A 13247-nucleotide genomic window follows, 5' to 3' on the forward strand; every position below is an offset into this window, starting at 1 on the left:
TATTTTCAAATTTAAGGAAGGTTATTTCTGTTCAACAACTCTCCATTTTTTTTTAAAGTTTTTTCCCACGTGGAAAATGGTGTGCACACTATTTGAAATTAATTTACCCAATATTAACATATTTATTCAATAGCACATTTTAAAAAAAAAATACTTCCGATCTCACTTAGTTAGTTTACTTGATTCTGACGATCACCCGAACGCCCGGGTAACACGGGGGATGACTATTGAATGTGAGCCGGTCTAACGACGAAAAGTGACTCCCGTACAATGTTGACCGGGGATCATTTTTCTACGTAGAAATTTTACCCCCTGGTCAATATTTTATGTAGAAAAATGACCGACTTTTTTGTAGAAATTATGGCCTTGGGGTCATTTTTTTTTCCATGTGGATTGTAGAAAAATGACCCTGTAGAATAATGACCCTGAATCATTTTTTTGGAAAAAAAGAGAAAAAAAAATGCATGGTTTTGGTAGAAAAATTCTTTTTAGGTAAAATACATAAAAGTTAAATAACGCAGCTTGATGGTATGAAGTGTTCATTTCTAAAAGCTTTCAAGTTTAAATGACAAAATTAAAAGGTTATATTATACTTTACATTAATAATACAAGATGTTTTATTCCCATTAAAGGAAGACCTAACAAGGCTATAATGATGTTTTCTGACTTTTAGAGCAAGAATACGCACATTCCTTGATTTGTTTTATCACATTTAATAAAATAAGTTTTCATAGTTGTAATTATTTAAAAAGTCAAGATCATTTTGTTAGCTGATATAAGGAAGAGACACATATAAATAAAACATGTATAGTTTCCATAATTGTAATCCCCTTTGATTTTACTGTAGAAAAATAATGTGCAACAAGTAAAAATATAGTCTCCTTTTTTTTCTTCAGAATTGTAAGAAAGATTAAAGTTTTGGATCCCTATCCAAATTAATCTGCGTGAAAAGGAAGATTGATATGAAAATTGGATCTCGTAAATATCTTTGATTTTTTTATGAATAAAGTCTCATTAAATAAAGGGAAGATTTAGTTTGTGAAAAAATAACACACTGTACTAAATCAATATGCCTCGAGCTCTGACCTTCGATATCAGGGGCACAAAAAGTGATTAGCTCAAAATCTTAACCAATGCCTTGAATTTTGCCGTTTGCTAGTGTCAACAAAATGAGACTTTTTGCATCAAAACATTTGATTAATCAAAAAAAAAGGTGTTTGGTATACCAAGAATTGACACAAATCTATACACGGTAGTATCGTCTTTCCACTAGTTACTGAGTACATGTAAAAATGTTTACCAATAAAAAAAAAAAACAAAAAAAAAAAAAAACAAAAACGAATGTTGCACTATGAAAGAAAAAACTTCGCAGTCTCAAATTTATATAATTTGTTTTTCGAGTATTGTCATTGATTGACATTTGAAGTTGCGTGTGCAAAAATATATAGAACTGCACAAAAAAGTGTGTTGTGCTTGCTCTTATTCTTCTTTTGATAAATAGTTTTAGTGCAATATTTTTATGGTTCAATGCATAGGTGTATCCAGAAACTGGTGAAAGGTGGGGGGGGGGGGGGGGGGTAGTAGATTGAAAGCAGGTGAAAATTTAAAGGTGGGGCCTAAAACCTGTCCTTAAAATGGTTTGTGATATCATTCCTACAGTTGTATCATTGTCAGAAACATATCTGGTCAATTTCGGAACAAAACCTTTGAGGAATAAAAACGATATATATGAATGGCTCAATTATTTTACACATTGAACACAGGATTGATAATTTATTGTAAATAAGATTGGCTTGTCTCCAAATCATGCACTGCAGTTAGGTTCTCCACATTTTTCTCCTGTCATATAAATAAAGACTTCGGGCATTATAATTTTGGGGTTCTCAAGAAATTTCGAATTTCTGACCTGTTCGCTCCCTCTTCCCCCCTCACCCTCGGTCCTTTTCGTAATCTAAATTCTTCCTTCAGACTAGGAATTGAATGCTTGTTTCAATTGTTTTACGATTTTTAAACTTTATCTCTATAATGTTGCATGGCTTGAGTAGGGCGCTATGTGCTACAGAGACAATCCAGTTACTATTTTTAAGCACACATTTTGCATGGCTCTCTGTTTTATTGAGTTGCTTTACTGCTTAATTGAATGACAGAAATTTCCCCTGAAGCATGGCTAAGACCTGTTATAAGGTGAACATTTACTCAAATTACACCGATGGCCCAACGGTTAATCAATTGACACTATCCATTCAAAACCGTTAAGTGGAAACCTATGGTTAGTAGAGTAGAACCATGCAACAAGTAAAATTACATGTAGGTTTTATTAACAGTACGCATCTGAATAAAGCACCAAAAGAACATTTATATGCAATGAGAAAATATGACATACCGGGTAATGCGTAGAACAACGAGGGAGTCATAATGCAAATGCATTTTGGCTAATTCAACGCAACGACACGATGTCTGAACAGGATAAAAATTATAAATTTTAAGTAAACTGAATGCATACTAGGGAAAGGAATAGTGAATGTCAAACCCTAATTACATACCTGGTCAAATAAAATATGTTTTGTAGACCTCCTCCCTGCAAGTGGATAATTTAGGGCATCAGCCGAACATCTACTTTTCAAAGTGATACAACAAATAATATCCAACTAGGATTTCAAACTGACATATCATCTTCCTTGCATGTTAGTAAACATATAAGTATTGTTCTTGAAGCATATAAAACTCTTCTTCATTAAATACGCAAACAACGCAATGATCTAATTGTGAACTGGGAAGCAGTATTTTCTGTTGTGTGAAGTTATCGCCCTTATTATATTAAAATGAATTCATTTATTGCAAAAATAAACAATTCTACGAAATTCATTTTAAAGTATATTGATCAAGAATAAACAATTTATAATTTCTTTTAAGAAATCGATTAAAATATTCTCATTGTTTTAGAATAAGTATTTTCCCCAGTAGTTTTTATTGTAAATGAATTATAAAACATCTATGTATTTTGCTTATATATAGTTTGTTTCAGAAAAACAAAACGTAACTGAGTTAAACAGACAAGAAAAAATAAAGAGAGGGATATGGAGTGAGGTGAGAGAATGGGGAGATAGACAGGAGAGAGAGAAAGAGAGAGTGGAGAAGGGGAGAGAGAGAGAGTGGGGGAGAGAGTTGGGGAGTGGGAGAGGGCGTGGGGAGAGAGAATGGAGAGTGAGTGGGGAGAGGGAGTTGGGGAGAGGAAGTTTGGGAGTGGGAGAAAAAGTGGGGGGAGAGAGAGAAAGTGGAGAGGGGGTCGGAGAGAGAGAGAGAGAGTGGATGGGAGAGAGATGGGGCTTGAGAGAGAGTGAGGAGAGACTGAGGGTAGAGAGAATGGAGAGTGAGTGGGGAGACAGAGTGGGGAGAGGGAGACAGTGGGAGAGAGAGAATGGGGAAGAGAGGAGATGATGAGAGAGTGTGGAGAGAAAGTGAGGGGGATAAAGTGGGGAGGGGGTCGGAGAGAGAGTGGAAGGATAGAGAGGGAAGGGGGAGAGAGATGGGGCGTGAGAGAGAGTAAGGAGAGAAATGGGAGGTTGGGAGTGAGAGAGAATGAGGAGGGGAGGACGTGGAGAGGGGTCAAATAGAGAGAGAGAGAAAGAGAGAGAGTGGTGAAAGAGTGGGACGGGAGTGTAGGGAGGGAGTGGGGAGGGAGTGATTGTGCGAGTGAGAGAGGAGGGAGAGAGTGGGGAGAGGAAGAGTATGCTCTACACATGAACATTTTCTTAAATATGGTAAGTTACTGACAAATTAAGAAAAAAAATATCAATAGTCTCTTTTAAAGTAATCATTTTGTAAGTTCTATGGTCGATACAATGACCTTGTTAGTAAAAACAATCTATCATTAAGTCAAATCCTGACGGACGATTTTCATACAAATTGTTAGGCCTTTACTTACACACTGAATTGTCGACAGATTTTCCTTCTGATGTTAGAGGTCCTTGCTTGCTGTAGTCCTGATTTGTACTGTTCGTTATCACCATATTTCATGAATTATTTCAAGCTTATGCACGGCATGCAGGGATCTAGATGGGCTTCATTTAAACTTACGGGTATCTGATTTCTTGAAAGTGGTAACAACCTGTGCATTTTGTGATTATTAAAGATGTAATGTTAAGTAACAATAATATTAAAAGTGTGATGGTACCATACATTGTGGTTTAGTAAAAGCATAATATTTTTGCTAATACAATACAGTAACAACGTTTATCCTGTATACTTTCTTTAAACGGCATTAAATAATGACAAATCAGTGTTTGGTTAACAAATAATTTTTCAAAAGGTTATTTTAATAATGTTCACTCCTGTTGGGAATTGTTAAGGTTCATCGACACTGATAAGAGAGATAACTCTAATTGAAAAAAAAAAAAAAAAAAAAAAAAAAAAAAAACTATTATCCATTTATAAGTTGTCATCTTAGGTCATCTCCGTCGACTTTTACCTCAGTGTATGCTGATGGTGTATACATTTTTTATTAAAAGGGTTAAAGCAACATTTTAATTAAGTGAAGAGGGGAGGGCGGATGATGAACTTAAATACCCAAACCCACGAACTTATCCGAACAAATCCATGATAAAAATTGCCTTTAATTATTATTGTTATTTTGTGAAGTTTGTGATTACAAATTATTTCTTTTAAGCCAAGTATTCCTATAGAGACGATAGTTTGTTTTGTTAGGCATTTGCTTGTACTAGAATTTGAAATTTATCAAGAAATTGTTGAAATATGAATTTCATGTATTACACTTTATTATAGGCATTTCATTTCTTAGTGAGGGGTAGAAGTAAATGGTTATTATTGTCATCTACTTTCAGAAATACTCAAGAACACAACCTTGTCCTGGTATTTTCTACTTTTATAATGTTAAAGTCACATTTCCCACAATGTTTAATCATCAACCCTTATTTCAGCTGATCTAAAGTCATTGTCATGGGATCTTAATGTATCTCCAAGTTTGGATCGAAAGGCTGTTACTTCATCCTTATCTCCACCCTCTGGAAATTCTATATAAGATTTTGATTCAATCAAATCCATGAATGAGAATGGTATTTTTTTCATGGCGCCTTTCTCTAATGCCACCAAAAACAAAACGTTTTCTCCATTTCGGGAATAAATGGCTTCCATACGTGCCATGTTAAGTTCAAACATGCACCAGTATGATTGTAAAAAATGTGAAGTTATGACACAGACGGTTTTCCTGCTATAATGAATAGCGTTCGTGATATTATCGGCTATCCCTGTTCCTGGGATGAAATCACGATGATGTATACACAGCCTTAAATTGAATTCTTTTTCCAAACGTTTAACAAGGTCGATCACAAATATTCTGTCTTTGTCAGCATAAGATAAAAATGCATCAAAATAATACTGATCGTCTAATGTATCTGGTCTCTGAACATCGTCTTTATATTTTTCCCTCGCCACGTAATACATATATCTCAGTTTCCATCTATATCTATAAAGAATACGGCTGATGGTGATTGTTAAGAGGACGATTATTAATGACGTCATAATGACGATGATGAGAGTATACGAGGAACACTGCTTCTCCATCAATTGTAGTAACTCGATATTTGAGAATCGAATTCTTGAGGAATTGGAAAAAGTACACAAATAATCATCTAAATGAAGAAAAACAACATTCTTTGATTTGAGCACCCATTTCATAAATTCTAAGTTTTCACAATTACATCTTAATTTGTTGCTCTTCAAATTCACAGAGACAAGCCTCTCTTGTGATATTGCATCTAGCATATTTCTAGTTTCCGTATTCATGGTAGATATCTGGTTATTGGAGAGGTCTAGGTGAGACAAACGAACCATTTGATTGATTGGTACTGTAAACTCACTCAGAGAATTATAACTGAGATTAAGAATCTCTATTTGTTTGAGATTCCGAAATATTTTCGTAGGAAGTCGGACGATTCTGTTTCGTGTAAGGTTTAACGAGTTCAACGTACGGAGATTTTGGAATATTTTACCGTCAATGTCATTTTCCAGATTTTCACCAAGAGCATTATGTGAGAGATCAAGATAACACAAGTTCTTGAAATCTTCGAAAAATCTTGGTGAGATATTGCTGCAAAAATTGTTGGAGAGGTCCATATAAACTACATTGTCTATGCCTGTAATAGGTCCATTCATCTCATAGATAATATTGTTCTGCAAGTATACCTTTGACAATGCAGATTTTGTTACAGAAGTAAAAGCAAAGTCTTGAAGAGTCATTTTATACAAGTTGTCATGAAAATACAAAGATTTTAATTTAGGTGGCAAGTAGATTGTTATGTTTTTAGGTCTTAGTAGGGATGAAAATCGTCTATTGTTCGAAACCAAATTTCCATGCTGGTTTTCTGACATAGTGGCACAAACCGGCCTAGTATCATTGCAGCCAATGAAAAAATCTTTTATTTTTAGTTGATGGAAAGAGGACTGAAAACTTGCATTTAGTGTCACCATGTTGTCCATCACACCGAACTCAGCAAGATATAATCCAAAACTGAGTACGTTATTGGCCAAATTCAGATGCTTCAGTGACTTGGGTAGCTCAGTGAGAACACCTAGTTCCAGGCTGTTGATGCGATTTGAAGCCAGGTTAAGGTCCTCCAACTGTGTATACTTTAGGTAAGCAGTGTGATATCTTTTTACAATGAAACTAACCCCGTACGTGCACTGCAGTTTCTCAAAATTCAACACTCGGATTGAAGCAGAATTTCTAAAATCACTCGATATATTGGCCACAACCTCTAAAGTTAGTTCCTGATTACCGGAAATATCAAGATGCAATAAATTTGAAGAGTTTTTAAAGGAACCCAGTTCAATCGTCTGAAGAGAGTTTTCCGAAATGCTTAAATTCCTCAGATATTTATATTTTACCAATGATTGTTGATCAATGTTTCTCAGCTGATTCCGAGAGACATCCAAGTACCGGATGTTAAAAGGAAGGTTGGCAGGAAAAGTAGAAAGTTCATTGTTAGCAAGATTTATTCCTATGACGTCACTGTTAAAAGATGGTGCAGATTTGAGATCTAGATATTCACATTTTGCCCATAATTGTCCATTTACTCTATAACACACGCAGTGTTTGTTTGACGAACAACTCAAAGCTTTTATTCGTATCATTGTCATAATAGTGAGTAAAAATCCCAATTCAAATGCTGCACATTCCATCCTACAAAAGATTAAAATCACAAAAAGAATCAGCCCTCTCCCACCTCTTTTGACTAACACTTATTTAAATAAAGTAAAAATAGTATATTCCTCAGAAATCATATCCCATTTTATATATACAAGAAAATCATTCTTCTTTATTGCTTTTAGCTTTACTGGTTATCGGTAAATACAAAGCATTAATGAAAATATAGTACAAAAGTATAGAAATTTGCACGTACAGGTTTAAATATCATTTAAGGTGGATAGGAATGCTTTCATACTAAAATAGATGTTACAAACAATAGGAAATAGCAAAATCAATGACAATTTAAAAGTAAGTTATGAAAATACTGTTTTTTTTTTTTACAATTCTTGAGAAAGTATTCAAGCAAAGTCGCCATTCGAATACGTAAAAAAAGTCAATGAAAACATAACGAGCGTTCTCAATATATATTGATATAGAAACACTGAAATTTATGCTAAAAAATAAAGTCTTATTTGTATTCGGATTCGAAAGTGTTGTATTAAAAATTATTCAGGCTAGAGTTAATAAAAGTGTCACAAATATTATCATTGCAATTTTTCGAACAAGGAAGTTTGAATTTGTAAAGAGCTTGATTATATACCGGTTCATACTGAGAGTTCTTGTTTAAAAAGCCAATGTACATGTCTCTAAAATTGTAAAAAAAAAAAAAAAAAAAAAAAAAAAAAAAAAAAAAAAAAACAATGAAAGTTATGCAACCTTGCCTGTAAATGATTAACCCATGTGCTCCCAATATTAGTTCATATTTTTCAGACAAATGCTGTCTTTGAGCTCACATTCCCATTTTAAGGATTCTGCTGTTTATGCTGAGGAGTCAATCATTTTACAGAATTTAACTCCACTTGTTTTATTTTTTGCCCACTAGCCCCATTTTATCTTTTCCTATTTTTATTCCTTTCTCAACATATATTAAAAAAGGTATTTCCAGAAAATGTTTTCAGAGAAAAATTCTCGATTAGTTATCTATAAAAAGTCCCAAGAAGTCGGGTTTCCCTCCAAGTTTTCAATGCCATATGCTTAGTGACTCATATTTTTTTCCCCTAATTTGTTTCAAATAATGAATACATCGAATTAAAGTGTCAAAAATGAAAAGTTTAATTCAAGTTTTCTCAGCAGAATACATCTTTAAAATATTTGAAGAGATTGTTAAAATGCCATTACAACCGCAATATGCTCGATTATAATCATCAGTCTTGATTACATGTCTAAAATTTTGTAACGAAAACTTTTCAATGTACACAGACCTTTTAGATCTTCCTGGTTCTGTCGCTGTTGGCCATCGGTCACTGGGTGGTCAGGTAAATAAACACATTCTGTAAGATAAAATACCACATGAATTTAAATCCCCAATATATTCACATTATAAAGGCCGTGAAGTGAAGTTTAACGTTAAGGTCAATGGCAGATTTATAGGCAGCCACAAAAAAAGATTGTCTATTTTTGTGAGTCATTGATAACTGCGGGAAAAATGTACTGAATCAAATGTTCTAAATCAAAGTTAAGGTACCTTTGACAATTGAAACGCACACCAGGTCGGATTATGTTGATCTTAAGGTAGCTTTCTTTGGGTAGCCTTTGCATTAAACACCGCCATATCCTACTATATAGATAAAATCATTGAAAAAAGTTCTTACTTAGAATTTAATACTACATGATATTTTTGAACTTCTGTAGTTTGACTTTTAGATTATTTGACTTATGTCTGTTTACAATTATAAAGTTGATTGCGGTTGTTTTGCAGTTGCTTTTTTTTCTCCACCGATATCTCCTTATATAATAACTTACGATCAAGAAAATAAGAAAGTGTATTCCGCTTATATCTCTAAAAACGAAGAGAAAGAATTCCAAACATTTTTATTCAGAGTTTCGATCGTTTTGTATTTTTCAATTTTACTGTTAGATATATCTTTTTTAGACATTCAGTTCGATCATTATTCACAATTAAAAAAAAATACTATTGGGTGTTAAATGGGAAATTCAACTCTTCACATTCTATAATTCAACCTTAGAAATCATCTGAAAATTCTTAAAAGTGACTAAAGGATAAACTACGTGTTATTATCATCAGGATGTTCCAGCAGATTCTCGTCTCGTGATGACTTAAACAAGGGCGATGGAGGGGGTGGGGTGATTTAATAAACAAAAAATGTTTTCCATGGTTGTTATTGAATGGGAATTCATGGTGCAGCTGATGTATAAAAAAAAAAAAAAAAAAAAAAAAAAAAAAAAAAAAAAAAAAAAAAACATAATCTGCATAAGCGCGTGGAGTATTTTTTCTTCAATACCTACAACGTTAATTCCTTTACCAACAAACAAAAAAGACATGTTATTGTTTATATTTATATCTGTATTAATAATCGTCTAAAGTAGGTGAAGTACGTTAAATATTATATGTTTCAAGAGGTCAATAAATCTATAAAGGTGATATGCTTAGTGACGTTTACTGACTGATAAACGATCATGACTTTCTTAAGAAATAAAGGAGATAATATTCAGTGGATGTAAATATTGCAAGGTAAGAAATCGAATATCTACAGTATACACACAGTAAGGAAACAGTATAACGCATTTGCTATATTTTTCTATTTGAATTTTTTAATTGTCCTCTTGAATTATTTATTTCTATTCTTTATTTCGTTTTCATATTGCATCGATTTTTTTTTGTGAAATAAAAGTATACCATATTCTAATTAAAGAATACAAATAAATTTTGTTATCGAATACAAAATTAATGAAAAATTAATGCTTCTTGAAACGCTATTTTATATAAGTGATGCATTATACAATCTAAATTTAAATGATGGGATGTAACTGAAGGAATATAGAAATGTAGATTCCATAATCTGTGCCAGTTAGTCATCGATTTTTTTTTCCAAATTGAATTCCTTAACGTTTTTTTTTTGGTCAATTGGCGCTAGGTTTGCTTTCAATGAAGATTGAAAATCATAAAATTATAGAATACAGATAAAAAAAAATTACATAGCAAATGAAATATCATACAAAACGCTTGAAGAAATTATTATATATATCAACAAATCGTACGCCGTAGAACTTTAAAATTATTTTAATTTAAATAACCTATAAATCTTTAAAAAAAATTCATTCATCAATCATGTTTGATATTATTGATTTATAAACTATTTATTATTTTGAATTTTACGTTTCATTCCCTCTCTTTTCAACTAATTCTGTATCATAATAAAATATCATTGACATGAAAGGGAGAAGATCCATACTTTTTGATATCACATTTATTTTTCATGTATATAATGAAAAGTACTTATATACCCTAAACACGTGACTCAAGTTATGTTAGTGTAAGAAACTAATAATTAGCACAGGCTTTGGCACGTGATGACTCTATGTAAAAGACCCAACAATCTCTTCTAGGAAGCACTTACAAATCGACAGATCAGACAAGATTCTTCTTTTACATACATAAGACAAGTTACACCTACAAAATACATATTGTGAAAGTTAACGATTATTTGATTGCGAGCAAATTATATAACCTTATTCTCAATGACAATCCCTGGCGCGTCCTCAGTGATATACTGAAGTGATCGATTACACAATATCTTAAAGTGTACAGCAAAGTGTTTGTGATACGCCGCTCTCCTCAAAAACAAGGATTGTAAAGAAGAGTGTCGGAAACACTTGACTAGCGAGGTTGATTCTCGAGACATACCACATAAAGTCTTATTTATGCAAACCAAGTACTGCTGTAGATTATGAAGAAAGAGTTTAGAAATGTATAGTTTTCATATGAAGTCCTTGTTTTTCTTAGGGTCCTATTTCTCAGTTGATGAATTTGTACAATGGGTTCTAAATGTCTGTCTTGGTCTCATTTCCGAATTAATGAATAAATATGTTCAATGTTTCAAAAGTAAGTAGAAAAATATTTTATTGTTCTATTCAAATTGAATTTTGCTACTAAATACCCTGTGTAAAAAGAAAAAAAGCTTATCATAAGGCGCGAAATCAACAAATCAAATCGCGATAACTTTTCTTCGCGTAATACACGAGATGATCTGCTTACGGAAATGTCATTCCAGCATTTATTTTTATTATATAACAATACCCAAAATTCATGTACATGTATATTTTGACTCAAATCCCTTTAGAACGCTAAATGCATATCTTGCAAAATGAAAGTGTCGCTAAAATTAGGTAATCTACAGTACAATTTATGTGTGAAATGTCATTTTAACAATTCTGGTGAGTTTCCTTATTCCTACGATCAAGGAAACGGTGTGATAGAAAACAAATGATATATGATGCATAGAACAATAATATAAAAAGCAAAGAACTTAACGCTCTGTAAGGTTATAATCCCCTCTTTTTACAAATTAAGAATTAAGTAATAAAAAAATGTGAAGTTCTGAATTTTTTTGTAAGATACATTGTCATGAACTGATCTTGCATAACATCATATATGTATTGCTGTTCGTTATATAATGATAGAGAGTTTAAGTAAAAAGTTATATACACTGAATAACTTATACCTACCTCAACAGATTCGGCCTTTAGATTTTTTTTATGAAACAAGTCAGTCATACACATATCCACAATTTAGGATAATAACGTGATATTTAATATCACGTCTCGTGGAAAGACACAGTCAAGTAGGAGGTCAAAACACTCCAGTAAACAGATGCGTACTGTGCATTTCCTTTTCCATCCCTATAGCATACGAACACTGATAAAATACGGTTAAGTTCATTAATGGTACAACACGTAGAAACTGATTTATTTACTGAAAGTTCAGAATTGTCCATGTCCGCAAATAACGAAATACATGTAATTTAAGACATATTGATAGAAATGGAAGAAATAAAACAAAAAAGAAACTAAAAAAAAAAAATACTAAACGTTGTAAAAATTACAAGTTTTTTTCTATATCAGATATTGTCCTAATGCGAAATGTGCAATATATCATCATAAAATCATCATATTGAAAGGCAAGCTTGAAAGCAAGCATCGTGTAACCTATAGCAACCGGCGACAGGGGGACCTGCCCCATTCCTTATAATTTCCCAAGATATATTCAACAAAGATAATTAATAATAAAAACTGATAGCCTTTTTTCTCTTGCTTGTTAAAGAGTTAGGATGTGTCCCTCCGGCCCCTCTCCCACCGAAAAAAAATCTAAAATTGTTTCATAGTACATAAAATCATACAACCTCATACTAAAAGTGCATTGTATCGATAGAATTTATTTTAAAAAGAGAAGGACTGGAGGTGCCAGAGGGGGTAAAATCTTCCACATGTCTTCTGCACAAAGAGGCTTTGTCTTTACATTATGCATGTACACACAATATAGGATTAAACTTTTCTAATCACGTCTCTATGAAAGCAGATACATAACGGGAAGTTGCATTTATTTAATATAAGATGTTAACAAACCAAAGTGCAAACTGAACATTTTAATTGTCATTTGAAGCAATGGAAGCATTAAGGTTATGCAAGGGGAAACACGCGCCTTTAAGGACCCTCTAGACACCAACGAAAATATTATTTGAACATTAAGATAATAATATTGTATGAAGGTGTAACTATTGGGTTTATCTTTTTCATTTTCAAAATAGGGTTCCGGCCATTTACCCCACTACAATTGTTCGAAGATAACGAAGTACTGATGAACAGAAATCATTGTTGCTTACTTGGATGGTGAAAATTGCAAATAAATTGTTCAATTCATCCAACTTGATCTAATAAAATGTAAAGAATGCTTGAAGTGATTTCAAATTTAGTAATTCAATTTTTAATTAAATTTATTTATTTCAGATCTAAGGGCAGAACACTCAAACTGCATAAAAATACCATAGAGTTAGAACTCTTCAGTATACAGTGTATAGAAGTCCTTCATTCGAATAAGTTTTTCATTTTCACTCTTTTACCTTAAAAATAATGGCAAATATTTGTCATTCAAACATAGACAATCGCCAAACTCTCATAGAAATCAGGAAACATATAGGTATTATTTTGACAGCATCAAACTGAAATTATTTACGGTGATTTTAGC

At 32.7% G+C, this 13247-nt stretch overlaps 1 protein-coding gene across 2 annotated transcripts; it reads right to left on the reverse strand.

Annotated features, from left to right (window-relative positions):
• Positions 1-4753: 4753 nt before the first annotated feature.
• LOC133174427 (toll-like receptor 4) lies at positions 4754-11812 on the reverse strand. Of its 2 annotated transcripts, XM_061309549.1 has the most exons (4): positions 11732-11812; positions 8730-8822; positions 8467-8535; positions 4754-7198 (listed from the first exon to the last, which is right to left on the reverse strand). In XM_061309549.1, the coding sequence occupies exon 4, from the start codon at positions 7195-7197 to the stop codon at positions 4915-4917; it is 2283 nt and encodes a 760-aa protein (XP_061165533.1). In that variant the 5' UTR covers position 7198; positions 8467-8535; positions 8730-8822; positions 11732-11812; the 3' UTR covers positions 4754-4914. The 2 variants fall into 2 exon arrangements, with proteins under 2 accessions (XP_061165533.1, XP_061165534.1); XM_061309550.1 differs by lacking the exon at positions 8730-8822 and having other exon boundaries at positions 11732-11774.
• Between the last annotated feature and the right edge of the window lie 1435 nt (positions 11813-13247).

Source organism: Saccostrea echinata, unplaced genomic scaffold (assembly GCF_033153115.1).
Source record: "Saccostrea echinata isolate AGI-Se365-2 ecotype Australia unplaced genomic scaffold, CSIRO_AGI_Sech_v1 ptg000058l, whole genome shotgun sequence".
Taxonomy (NCBI): Eukaryota; Metazoa; Mollusca; class Bivalvia; order Ostreida; family Ostreidae; genus Saccostrea; species Saccostrea echinata.